This window comes from Malaclemys terrapin, chromosome 5 (assembly GCF_027887155.1).
Source record: "Malaclemys terrapin pileata isolate rMalTer1 chromosome 5, rMalTer1.hap1, whole genome shotgun sequence".
NCBI classification, from domain to species: Eukaryota; Metazoa; Chordata; order Testudines; family Emydidae; genus Malaclemys; species Malaclemys terrapin.
The window spans coordinates 910,748-924,014 of record NC_071509.1 but is presented as its reverse complement, the minus strand read 5'-3'; the positions used below and the strand labels follow the sequence as shown (position 1 = coordinate 924,014).

Below are 13,267 nucleotides of genomic sequence, written 5' to 3'. Positions count from 1 at the left end.
CCGGGGAGGGGAACGGTCCTTTGCTGGAAGCCGGGACGGACGCAGTCCGGGGCCCGATCCGCAGCCACCGGCGAGGGGAGCGATCCCGGGGCGCCCCGCGCTGCTGTGAGCGGGTCAGTGGGAGCCCCCAGGGCGCGGCGCGGCGCTCCCGGGCGGATTAACTTGGTTATCGCGTTACTCGGCCCCGTGCGCCAGCAGCGATTACGGGGGGGGGTCAGTGCGGAGGGGGGGCAGTGCCCTGCGGCGTCCTGCGGGGGGGATTGCAGGCGGAGGGGGGGCAGTGCCCTGCGGCGCCCTGCGGGGGGGATTGCAGGCGAGGGGGGGCAGTGTCCTGCGGGGGAGGGATTGCAGGCGGGGGGGGGGCAGTGTCCTGCGGGGGAGGGATTGCAGGCGGGGGGGGGGGCAGTGTCCTGCGGCGCCCTGCGGGGGCGGGATTGCAGGCGGGGGGGGCAGTGCTCCGCGGCGAACTGTGGGCCCCAGGATCCCGGCAAGGGGAGACCCCGGGCACCGTGGGGCGGGCGGTGCTGGCGCTGCAGGTGTTCGCAGCTCTGCCCCCCCCCCCAAGGCCCCGCGCTGCACTTGGGGGAGCCGTTCCGGGCCTCGGGGATCCCCCCACCCCGACCCCGCAGACACGGGCCGGGTCCTCTGACCTTTCTTCCTCCCTGGGCCCGGGTCCCGGCTCCCCTCGCCCCACCCCTCGCGAGCCCGTGGCTACCCCCGCCGCGACGCCCGGGACGGGCCAGGCTGTGCCGGACTCCTGGAACCCCCTTGGCCCTGCTCCCTCCCCAGGTCGAACGTGCCTGGCCCTGCGGCAGCCGCTGAACCCCGAGCGGGGGGGGGGGGGAGAGGGGCGCTGGCTCCCCGCGGCTCCGGCCCCGCCGGTCAGTGGCTCTGGCGAGGGGCGGCCCGTGGTCCCTGCCCCCGCCCAGCGAGCCACACACGGATTGTCCTGCTGGGGCAGGGACCCCGCCGGGGGACGCAGGTGCGGCTGCCCGAGCGCAGCTGGAAGGGGCGGCCGGGGTGAGGGGCGATGGGAACGCGGCCGCCGCGGGTCCCGTCGAGCCGGGCGGGTAGTTCCGCTGGCCAAAGCCCCGCCGCCTTCGCTGGGATTGAGCGCTGGGTTGGGAGCGCGCTGGGGCTGGGCTGGTTCGCCCCGGGGGCTGCGTTCAGTGTCCCGGCCCCGGCCCGGCCCAGTCCCCTGCTAGCGCCTTACGACGTCTCTCTGTCCCGGGCCGGTTCCCTCCGGGGCCGCGGCAGCTCGGGGAGCTCAGGCCGCCCTGACCCGCTCCCCCGGCAGCCTGGGGCGCTGCCGGCTCGCGGGTCTGAGCGGGTTACCCGGCCCGCTTTAGAAGCGCGGGACCCTGGGCGCTGCCCAAAGGCCCTGGGGGGACCCGGCACCGCGCAGCGCAGAACCCAGCTCGGGCCAGGCCCTGCCCCGGGGGCGCCCTTGGAGCAGCACCGGACCCGGGCCCGCCCCTCTGGCCAGGGCGGCTCCTGCGGCGATTTGGCCCGTGCCCTGGAGGCCGCGGGTGGGCTCCGGACCCGCTCGGGGAGCCCTGGGGTGGGGGCGCGCCCCGAATTCGTTTTGCACAGAAATAAAAGGGGCGGTTCCCCTCGACTCCCGTGGCCACGCCCTCTTTGGGTGAGGCCTGTCAATCACTGCCGGAGGCCGCCAATCAGCGGGCAGGCGCCCGGGCTTTTGGCCCCTGCCGCTGGAACCGGGCAGAAGAGCGCGCGCTGCCCCGGGGGCCCAGGCGCTCTCCGGGTACGTGCGGCCGCGCGCGAAGCCCAGCGCCCCAGTGCCGTGCGCCCAGGGGGCCGGGGGCCCTGCGCATGGGGCCGGCTCCAGCGGGGGGCCTGCAGCGGGGGCGCCCCGGCGGGGGCGGGAGAGCGCGCGGGGAGCCGGGGTGCGGAGCGCGTCCCTCCCCATGGAGCCCTCGGGGCTGGAGCAGGAGGGCCCGGGCCAGACCCACCCGCACCACGAGCCCATCAGCTTCGGCATCGACCAGATCCTGAGCGGCCCGGACCAGGGCGGCTGCTTGGGGCCGGCCCGCCCGGCGGGGGAGCCGGACTACGGGCTCTACGGGAGCGGCTGCAGCGGCGCGTACAACCCCGCCTGCTCGCTGGGCTCCTACAGCCTCAGCCGGAGCATGACCGTGGCCCCGGGGGGCCCCGCGGGAGGGGTGATCCGGGTGCCGGCGCACAGACCCCTGCCCCCCGCGCCAGGGGCACCTGCCGCTCCCCCGCAGCCGGGGGTCCCCGGCCTCCCCAGCCTCCCCTTCCCCTGGATGGAGAGCAGCAGGCGCCTCGCCAAAGACCGGCTTTCAGGTGAGCCCCCCGCCAGCTCCCTGGCCCGGTTGGCAGAGCCCCGGCCCGGCGGGGAGCGCCCGATCCCCGCCCCTCTCTCGGGAGCGCTCAGCCAAGGGGCCCGGACGGGCATGAAACTGGGCCCGATCCCGGCAGGTGCCGTGCGCTCCTCGCTGACATCCCCGGCCGGATCGGGCTCTGCCGCCCTCTGTCCGCAGGGCTCGTGCGGGACGGAGCTGCCCGGCCCTGGGCACGGAGCGGCCAGCGGCTCCGCGCCCCGCAGCATGAACCCGGGGCGGGGCTGGGCAGGGCGGCGGCTCCGGCTGCTCGCCCCGGGAAGAGTCCGGCCCAGCATAGGCCTGGCCAGTTCGGTGCCTCGGCTCCGGGGCAGAGTCAGCGACTGTTCCCGGACCCCGCTGCCGGGCCGCCAGAGAACCAGAACGAGGAGAGCGGACCCCGCACCGGGGAAGTTCTCCCTGCCCTTGGTTGGGGCATCCGGACATCCCCAGCTCAGCGGGGCCCTGGCCGTGACACGGCTCCCGGCGGCGGGCGTTGCAGGGGAGATCTCGGCCAAGGAGGCAGGATTCCCGTTGGAACCGGAGCCGGGCCCCGGGGGGGACGCGCCTGGCGAGCGCCCTGAATGCCCCGCCGGGTCCAGCGCGGTGCGCGCCGAGTGACAGCGGTGCGGCGCCCGGGGCCCCGGCTGCGCTCGGGCAGGTAGGTCCCCGGTCCCGCCGACTCCGGCCGGGGCTGTGCCAGGGCGCGGCGGCCGCTCCCAGGCCCCGGTGTCCCCGCTGCCGCTCTCCGCCCAGCGCCCGGCGTGGGCACGGGCTGGGGGAGGGGCAACCCCCCGACCCGGGTCTGGGGAGAAACGTCCCCGGATGCGCGGGCGATTCGGACCCGGCTCCGGCTCACGTCGCTGTTTCCGGACCCGCCCGGTCCTTTCGCCGCCCACTCCCCGGGGACCGGCAGTCGGGTCCCGCGGCCCCAGGCCGGGCTCGCTGTGCAGGAGCAGGGCGCAGCCCGGAGCCCTGATCCCAGCCCCGTGTCCCCTCGGAGCTGGAGCCAGGCGGCGGGAAGGGACGGGGGGTCCGGAGGCACCCGCCGTGCGCCCCAGGACTCCCGCACCCGCAGCTGACGGGACTGGCGAGCTGCTGGGGATTGCGAGGCAGGTATTGTGAGCAGCAGCCCGGACGCCTGGGTTCGGTGCCCAGCTCTGACGCTGCTTTGCCAGGGAAGGTCGGTCTGTCCATCCGCTCCCAGCACACCCGGGAGCCTCTGGCCCTTAGCGGGACCCAGAGCAGCGGGTTCCTGCCCAGATGTGTTTATCGCTCCAGCGGGTCCATCCCTGTCCCTGAAGCCCTGGGCACCTCCGTGGCCGGCCGGCAGAAACTGGGGGTCCGGCTGGGGGGGTGTTTGGCTCCCGATTGACCGGGCGGAAAGCCCTTTTGACCTGGCTGTTGCGGGCGGGTGTCTAGACCCGGGGCAGGGTGCGGAGTGCAGCGGCGCTGTTTGTCTTGGGCTTTGAGCCTGATCTTAGCCCTGGGGGAGGGGGAGTCTGTGCCCCCCTCCTGCCCCATTGCTGGGAGTGGGCAGTGGGCGATGACGAGGTAGGGTTGCCAACGCTCCAGGATTGTCCTGGAGTTTCCAGGCGCTAAAGCTGATGCCATGTGATGAATCCCCAGGAATGTGGCCAACCACAGCTGGCATCCCTAGGTGAGGGCAGGCGGCCTGGGCGGGCCAGGTATCCGGGGGAGCCAGGGCTGGGCTCCGCCATGCTCCCGGGTGCCCTCGGCTCAGGGCTGGGCTCTGCCCTACCTGTGACTTGGCGAGGAGCCCACGCGGGCTGGGCCGTGGCTGGCGGGTCGGACGGAGCCGGCCCCTCCCCGGCTTAGCTGCGATCAATGGGGCCGCTCTCGGCTGCGTCTGCGACCCGCCTCCGAGCCCCCGGCCAGCGCCTGGATGGCCAAGCTGCAGCGACCGGTGCCCAGCCACGTGGGGCAGCCCTGCCCGGCTGGGAGGCTCCGGGTGCATGGCCGGTTTCCGCTGCTGCCTGGAGGAGTCTCGTGTCCTGTGCAATGAATCCGGGGCGGGTGGGGGACACGGGACGGTTCCCGAAGCCGGACCGTGCCGGTGGGAGTGGCCCTGAGCCGTCGGTAACGAGGGGGTGGAGCCGGCCGGCGGGGGTGCCAGGCTCCCCAGTGGCTCCGCACCATCCCCCAGCCCTGGGGCCCTGTCGCCCCTGCCGCAGGGGGGACACTCAGTGCCTGGGGTCAGAGTCCGGAGCCCGGCTCCCGGGCAGCTCCGCCGGCTGCTTCGGCCCAGATCCCAGCAGGGGCCCAGTAAGGCCGCAGCTCGGCGCTGTATCCGGTGCCTGCCCTCCAGCCCCCCGCGCAGTGCTGGCCGCAGGACCCCCGGGCGGGCCGGCTTTGAGCAGGGGGTCGGCAGGCAGCGGACCCAGCCATTCCTAGTCCGAGGCAGGTGGCCAGTCACTGCCGGAGGAGCTGATGTGACCCAGCAGGAGCCCCCCAGCGCCCATCGCGCCCCGGGGCCCCAGTATCCAACCTGGCCTCTGCCCTGACCTCCGGCCTCCCTCTGCCTGCAGCTGCGCTGTCCCCGTTCGCCGTGACGCGGCGCATCGGGCACCCCTACCAGAACCGCACCCCCCCCAAGAGGAAGAAGCCGCGCACGTCTTTCAGCCGGGTGCAGATCTGCGAGCTGGAGAAGCGCTTCCACCGGCAGAAGTACCTGGCCTCGGCCGAGCGGGCCACCCTGGCCAAGGCCCTCAAGATGACGGACGCCCAGGTGAAGACCTGGTTCCAGAACCGCCGCACCAAGTGGAGGTAACGCAGCCTGCAGCTCAGGGCTGGGCCCCGCTGCACCCAGCGGGCCGAGTGCAGGGTACCAACGTCTGCAGCACATCCTCCCTCGCAGCTAGGGGCAAAGGGAGCGCCCCCTGCTGGGGGAGACGGGCAGAGTTCCTGGGAGCTGCCCCCCAGCCAGGGCTCCTGCCCTGCGCCCCACAGCGCCCCCTGCTGGGGGAGACCGGGGCTGGGTTCCTGGGAGCTGCCCCCCAGCCAGGGCTCCTGACCTGCGCCCCACAGCGCCCCCTGCTGGGGGAGACCGGGGCTGGGTTCCTGGGAGCTGTCCCCAGCCAGGGATCCTGCCCTGCGCCCCACAGCGCCCCCTGCTGGGGGAGACCGGGGGCGGGCAAGGGATAGCTCAGTGGTTTGAGCATTGGTTCTGCTAAACCCGGGGTTGTGAGTTCAATCCTTGAAGGGGCCATTTTGGGAACTGGGGTAAAAATCTATCTGGGGGTTGGTCCTGCTTTGAGCAGGGGGTGGGACTAGATACCTCCTGAGGTCCCTTCCAACCCTGATAGTCTATGATCCAGGAGCTTCCCCCTAAAGCCAGGGCTCCTGCCCCACTTCCCACAGCGCCCCCTGCTGAGAGTAGCCGGGACTCCTGTTTTGGCAGGGCAGAGCAGCATTAGACACACGCACAGTGCTGGGGTGGGGGGCTTGAGGAGCTGGCAGGGGCAGGGGTGTGTAGTTGAGGGGCAGGGTGGTGGGAGAGAGGGACTGGCCAGGGGCAGGGCAGGGGTGGGGGTCGAGGCGCAGGCAGCCACTTCAGGCACTAACGCGGCTCTGCCCACGTCCCCCGCGGCAGGAGGCAGACGGCGGAGGAGCGCGAGGCCGAGCGCCAGCAGGCCAACCGGCTGATGTTGCACCTGCAGCAGGAGGCCTTCCAGAAGAGCCTGAGCCAGCCGCTGCCGCAGGACCCGCTCTGCATGCACAACTCCTCCCTCTGCGCCCTGCAGAACCTGCAGCCCTGGGCCGAGGACAAGAAGGTCACGTCCGTCTCAGGGGTGGCATCTGTGGTGTGAGGCCCCCGTGCTGCCCCCTGGAGCGGGGGGAGAGACCCGTCTGCACGTCCCCACGGAGGCTGCGGGGTGGTAGGGGCTGGGGCCGGACCCTCCATGCCTGCTGCAGATGCAGATCCCTGGGGCATGGGCTGCTGCCCCCAGGGACCATGATGCCGGTGTGCTCCCAGCTGTGGGCCTGCCCTGCCTCAGCCCCCACGGGGGAGCAAGGAGCCCCAGACACTGACACACCCACCCTGGCAGGCCAGCCCCCGCGGACTGACTCAAAGGCTCTGCCTCCAGCTGACTTACTAGTGACCTGTACTGCCAATAAAGGGTTAAAGTCTGTGCTAATGGAGACCTAGATCCCATCCGCCAGGGCCCTCCCCATGGGAGCTGCCCCCTGTGACTGGCTGGGGCCCTCCCCCCCACCGCAGGGGGTACAGCCACCCTGACACCTCCAGGCCCTGCCCAGACCTGCCCCACTGCCTGTGCAGGCTGCCCCAGGATCAGCGAGGTCCAGCCCCCACTTTTCTGTTAGGACTGGAGGCTCTCCCTGGCTGTGCTGATGAGGCCCAGGGATGGAGGGGAAGCCCCCCCCCCCCGGAGAGAAGTGGGCGCTTGAGGGTGAACGGCGCCCTGGGGAGTGAGCATGGAGCCGTGGGGCTCTGCTCTGACCAGAGCCATGTCCAGCCCGGGGTCCTGTCTGCGGGCAGTGTCTGGTGCCAGAGGCATGAGAGGGAATTGGGGGTTTGGAGCAGAACCACAGGGGCTCTGACTTCCCCTGTGAGCCAGAGCAGAGCTTTCACAGAACCACCCAAACCAGATTTCAGCTTTGTCAGGGACGGAGAATCCACCACAACCCCTGGGAAATGGGTCTCGTGGTTATTTCCCTCTCTTAAATTCCATCTTCTTTCCCGGCTAAATTAGTCTGGCTTCCACCTCCAGCCCTTGGATCCAACTGACCAGAGCAAAGAGAACTTGGTTCCCAACGTGAGAAAGTTCAGGCTGCGATTGAGTCACGCCTGGACCTTCCCTTTCAGCTGCACTGAGCTCCTGGAGACGTCACTACCAGGCAGGTTTCTAACATCCCCTGGCTCTTCTCCGACCCCGCTCCAGTCTAGCCACGTCCTTCGGGAATGGTGGGCACCGGGACTGGGCCAGGATCCCAGCAGCGGTCGCACCAGTGCCAGATATTGAGGGAAAATCACCTCCCTGCTGCTCCCCGAGATTCCCATTTACACACCTCTCAGGATCGCATTTGCCTTCTGGCTGCAGCGTCGCACAGAGAGCTCATGCCAGCCGGATTTCACCCCCACCAAAGCTTTGTCCGAGTCGCTGCTCCCCAGGACGGAGCCCCCGCCCGCAGGACGGCCTGCCCTCTCTGCTCCTAGACGGACTTCACGTTTGGTTGAACTGAAATACACATGGTTTGCTTGTGGGAGGTGGGGTAGGTCAGAGCTGCAGAGACACTCTCTGTCCTGGGCCTCCCAATGCTGATCTCCCTCCGCATCCGTCAGGGCCAATCAGCCCTTGCCCTGGGCGTGGGGAGGTGGGGGCAGGTGCCTGATCTTCAACTGGAAAGTCCAGTCGAAAAAGGGACCTGACAGTGTCTGGTCAGATCTACTGCCAGACACCCAAAGTCCGGTTACTGCGAGCACGGGGGCACTGGGTCATCACCTGCATCAGCCCCTACTCGGCCAGCGCTGCCTCCTACCTGCCTCGGCGGCTGCAGCTCCCAGCCCCGGCTCCACGGGCCAGTCCCTCCACAGCCAGGCGGGAGGGGGGAGGAGAGCTGTGAAGGGCAGGAGAAGGGGCAAGAGGAGCAAATGGGGGCGGGGCAGGGGTGAGGTATGTGTGGGGCCTTGGGGAAGGGGCAGGGCCTCAGGGGAAGAGGCAGTGCGAGGGAGGTTCCGGCACTCCTGCTAAAGTGTCTGGTTTTAAACATTGCAAAGTTGGGATCACTGTGGCTGTATCCGCTTGCCTTTTTCCTCCCAACCCCAGTGCAGGGCTTGGGCCCAGAGAACAAAGTCTGCCCTAGCTGGGGTGACCAGATGTTCCGATTTTATGAGGACAGTCTCAATATTCAGGGCTTTGTCTTATGTAAATGCCTATTACTCCCCCTCCCCCCTGGGTCTGGTCAGCCTCATCCTAGATGGAAAGGCCCCTTATCCCATCCCACCTCTCCCCACACCCAGAAGCACTGCCTCTGCCCCCAGTGTAATTGGTGCTGGCTATGGGCCGGCTGCTGTCTGGGACTGCTGGGTGTAGGGCATTGGGCCCAGCCAGCCAGACACCTGAGGGCCAGGAGGGGCAGCAGGCTGCACTCAGAGTTGTCAAGGTCCCTCTCTGGCATGCCTGGCTGGACTGCCAGTGGCCCCTGTCTGCCGGACCCCTAAGGGATCCCACTCTTCCTTCAGGGGGGGGCCACATGGCCTCCCCACCTCCTAGACTAAGCCTCTGGGCTCCAGCCCTTCTATTTCACGCTGGGAGCTCTGCCCAGCCAGGCCAGCTGAGAGACGCCAGGGCAGCAGTGTGCCCATGAAGCCTTTGTGTGCCTCAGTTTCCCCCTACACTTTGCAGGGCTCCCCAGTGCAGGGGTGGGGGAGGATTACATTTGCTCTCTGGGCAGGCTGAGAGACACGGGTGGTGTCACCGCCCTGCCTGGGTGGAATGAGCAGAGTCATTAACCCAGAGCCACAGAGACAATGCCAGCCAGCTCCAATGACTTGTCTGCTGGTCGCTCCGGCCAGGGGGTTGTGAACTCAGCCTGCTCCTGCCTGGAGAACAAAGCCCAGATGTGCCCAGCTGTGGTTAATGAGGGCTTTGGGGCTGGAGGAAGCTAGTTCTCTGAGGGGGTTAGAGCCAGCCGGGCAATGGAGTCCCAGCAGCTGGGCTGGTGAATTGCTCCAGACTGCCTAGGCCAGACGCTGCGTTACCCGCTCTGTCTCTGCGCTGACCCAGGGGCTGCCCACGCTGGGGCCAGGTGACTCATGAACCCGGCTCTGTTTGAGAAATGCGGCTGCGAGTCCTGGCTGGGGGCACGAGTCGCTCCGACGTGGACACGCCTCTGCCCAGGGTCTCTCTCAGCTGCCTGGCCCGGCAGAGCTCTCGGGGGGCAGCAAGGGGGCTGCTGGCACCCAGAGGCTCAGTCTAGGAGGTGGAGAGGCTGCAGGGCCTGCCCCGAAGGGAGAGTGGGACCCTTGGGGGGCTGCCCCACTGCAGGGTTCCCCCAAGGGACTGTTGAAAAGTTGGGTCATGGAACATACGAATGTAAGAACAGCCATCAATGGTCCTTCTAGCCCAGTGTCCTGTCCTCTGACAGTGGCCAATGCCAGATCCTACAGAAGGAATTAACAGAACAGGGCAATTATCCAGTTATCCATCCTCCGTCGTCCAGTGCCCACCTCTGGCAGTCAGAGATTTTGGGTCACCCAGAGCATGGGGCTGTATGTATCCCTGACCAGCTTGGCTAACAGCCATTCATGGACTGATCCTCCATGGACTTCACTGGCTCTTTTTTGAACCCAGTGAAACTTTTGGCCTTCACAGCATCCCCTGGCAACAAGCTCTGCAGATCGACTGTGCGTTGTGTGAAGAAATACTTCCTTCAGTTTGTTTTAAACCTTCTGCCTATTAATTAGGGGGGAGGGAGAGCTCAGTGGTTTGAGCATTGGCCTGCTAAACCCAGGGTTGTGAATTCAATCCTTGAGGGGGCCACTTGGGGATCTGGGGCAAAATAAGTACTTGGTCCTGCTAGTGAAGGCAGGGGGCTGGACTCAATGACCTTTCAGGGTCCCTTCCAGTTCTAGGAGATGGGATATCTCCATTAATTATTATTATAATTTAATTTGGTGACTCCTAGTTCTGGTGTTATGAGAAGGAGTAAATAACACTTTTTCTCCACACCCGTCATGATTTTATAGACCTCTATCATACCCCCCTTAGTCATCTTTTTTTCTGAGCTGAAAAATCCCAGTCTTATTACACTCTCCTTGTACGGAAGCTGTTCCAGACCCCTCATCATTTTTGTTGCCCTCCTCTGCACCTTTTCCAATTCCAATATATCTTTTTGAGATGGGGCGACCAGAACTCTTTGCAGTGTTCAAGATCTGGGTGTACCGTGGATTTATATAGAGGCAATATAATATTTTCTGTCTTGTTATCTGTTCGCTTTTTTGACTGCTGCTGCACATGGAGTGGATGTTTTCAGAGCACTGCCCACAATGACTCCAAGATCTTTCTTGAGTGGTAACAGCTAATTTAGATCCCATCATTTTGTATGTACAGCTGGGATTGTGTTTTCCAGTGTGCATTACTTTGCATTTATGAACATTGAATTTCATCTGCCATTTGCCAGTTTAGGGAGAGCCCTTTGTTACTCTTCATCATCTACTTTGGACATAACTATCTTGAGTAGTTTTGTATCATCTGCAAATTTTGCCACCTCACTGTTTACCCCTTTTTCCAGATCATTTATGAATATGTTGCATAGGACTGGTCCCAGTACTGACCCCTGGGGGACACCACTATTTACCTCTCTCCATTCTGAGAACTGGTCAGTTATACCTACCCTTTGTTTCCTGTCTTTTAACCAGTTACTGATCCATGAGAGAACCTTCCCTCTTATCCCATGGCAGCTTCCTTTGCTTAAGAGCCTTTGGTGAGGGACCTTGTCAAAGGCTTTCTGAAAGTATAAGTACACTATATCCACTGGATCCCCCTTGTCCACATGTTGACCCCCTCAAAGAATTCTAGTAGATTGGTGAGACATGATTTCCCTTTACAAAAACCATGTTGACTCTTCCCCAACAAATTGTGTTCATCTCTGTGTCTGGTAATTCTGTTCTTTACTACAGTTTCAACCAGTTTGCCTGGTACTGAAGTTAGGCTCACCAGCCTGTAATTGCCTGGATCACCCCTGGAACCTTTTTCAAAAATTGGCGTCACATTAGCTATTCTCCAGTTATCTGGTACAGAGGCTGATTTAAGCAGTGGGTTACATACCACAGTTAATAGTTCTGCAATTTCATCTTTGAGTTTTAAGAATAATTGAGAACTCTTACGTGAACACCATCTGGTCCTGGTGACTTATTACTGTTTAATTGATCAGTTTGTTCCAAAACCTCCTCTAATGACACCTCAGTCTGGGTCTCTAGGACAGTTCCTCAGATTTGTCACTAAACAAGAATGGCTCAGGTGTGGGACCCTCCCTCCCATCCTCTGCAGTGAAGATCAATGCAAACAATTCATTTAGCTTCTCTTAGCCATGTCTTTCCTGAGTGCTCTTTTAGCACATGGTATGGCAGGCTTCCTGGTTCTGATGTACTTAATTTGTTTTGTTTTGGTTTGTTTTTTGCTAATAGTTTTTCTGTCTTTTGCTAGTTGCTCTTCCAGTTCTTTTTGACCTGCCTAATTATACTTTTACACGCGACTTGCCACAGTTTGTTCGTTTCTATTTTCCTCATAGACTTTTACTTCCAGTTTTTAAAGGACGTCCATTTGCCTCTAACCACCTCTCTACACTGCTGTTTAACCATAGTGGCAATTTTTGGTCCACTTACCGCTTTTTTTTTTTTTTTTTTTAATTTGGGGTATACCATTAGCTTGAGCCTCTATTATGGTGTCTTTATAATGTTTCCATGCAGCTTGCAGGCATTTCACCCTTGTGACTGTTCCTTTTAGTTCCTGTTTAACTGGCCTCCTCATTTTGTGTAGTTCCCCTCTTTGAAATGAAATGCCACCGTGGTGGGTTTCTTTGGTGGGTTTCCCCCTACAAGGATGTTAAATTTAATTACATTATGGTCATTATTACTCAGCAGTTCAGCTGTATTCCCCGCTTGGACCGGATCCCGTGCGCTACTTAGGACTAAATCAGGAATTGCCTCTCCCCTTTTGGGTGCCAGGACTGGCTGCTCCAAGAACCAGGCATTCATGGTGTCTAGAAATGGTATCTCTGGTTCCTGCCCTGAGGTGAGTGTACCCAGTCACTATGGGCAGAGCTGAAATCTGCCTTTAGTACCGGGTTTTCTGCCTTTGTACCCACTCTAATCTCCCTGAGCAATTCTGGTCAGGTGATGGGTAGCCTCTTCCTACTGCTAGACTCTGATTATACAGCGGGAAATTTCTAGCCAGAGAGAGTCTGTGGTGCAGTTTGAGTCATTTACATTTTTTGCTATATTTGACTCTCTGCTTTCTCGCACGTACAGCTCCCCTCCCCCACCCGCACAACCTACTCTGTCACTCCGGGATAGTTTGTACCCTGGTATTACTGTGTCCCTTTGAGTATCATTGTTCCACCAAGTTTCTCTGATGCCTGTTGTATCAATAGCCTCATTTAATACTGGGCACCCGAGTTCACCCATCTGAGTATTGAGACTTCTAGCTTTTGTACACAAGCACTTATAAAACTTGTCAATATTTAGTTGTCTGCCTCCATGTGATGTCATTGAATGGGACTCGGTTGTGTTTGACTATTTCTCTTCAGCTCCTACCTGCACTTAGCAACTTCTCTCCTCTCCTCTTTACTAGGCTATAAACCTGCCCCTAAGGGGTGTCTCTGTCTGAGCCGTGTGCTCCTCTGCCCCGTTGACTTCCCCCAGTCTTCAGTTTAAAAACCCTCTGGCCTTTTTCCCGTGACACGCCAGCAATCTGGTTCCATTTTGGTGGAGGTGGAGCCCGTCCTTCCTGTGTAGGCTCCTCATTTCCCCAAAGGTTCCCCAGGTCCTAATAAATCTAAACCCCTCCTCCCTATGGTCACGGAGTGGGGGGGACACAAGGCCCTGCACCCCTGGCTTCCTGGGATTCACCATGACTCTCAGCCAGCCAGTAAAGCAGGTTTATTTGGACAACAGGGACACAGTCCAAGACAGGTCTTGCAGGCACAGACAACAGGACCCCCCCAATTAGGTCCATCTTGGAGTCCCAGGGGCACCACAGCCCCATTGGGGGGTCAGAGCCCCATCTGGGCTCCCCTCCATTACACCAGCCAGCTCCTGAAACTCTCACTTTCCCCAGTGTCTCCTCCCCCAGCCTTTGTCCAGTTTCCCGGGCAGAGGTGTCACCTGGCCTCCAACCCCTTCCTGGGTTCTCACGTTA

At 62.7% G+C, this 13,267-nt stretch overlaps 1 protein-coding gene across 1 annotated transcript; it reads left to right on the top strand.

Moving 5' to 3' along the window:
- The first annotated feature begins 1,928 nt into the window (after positions 1-1,928).
- TLX2 (T cell leukemia homeobox 2) lies at positions 1,929-6,273 on the top strand. Its single transcript, XM_054030582.1, has 3 exons — positions 1,929-2,328; positions 4,913-5,150; positions 5,977-6,273. The coding sequence occupies exons 1-3, from the start codon at positions 1,929-1,931 to the stop codon at positions 6,191-6,193; spliced, it is 855 nt and encodes a 284-aa protein (XP_053886557.1). The 3' UTR covers positions 6,194-6,273.
- Positions 6,274-13,267: the final 6,994 nt, after the last annotated feature.

Bases quoted from the DNA above. Each gene is read 5' to 3' on its own strand.
- TLX2 (XM_054030582.1), top strand. From the start codon at position 1,929: ATGGAGCCCTCGGGGCTGGAGCAGGAGGGCCCGGGCCAGACCCACCCG. The intron at 2,329-4,912 runs GTGAGCCCCCCG...CTCTGCCTGCAG, and splicing joins CGCCAAAGACCGGCTTTCAG to CTGCGCTGTCCCCGTTCGCC. The intron at 5,151-5,976 runs GTAACGCAGCCT...CCCCCGCGGCAG, and splicing joins AACCGCCGCACCAAGTGGAG to GAGGCAGACGGCGGAGGAGC.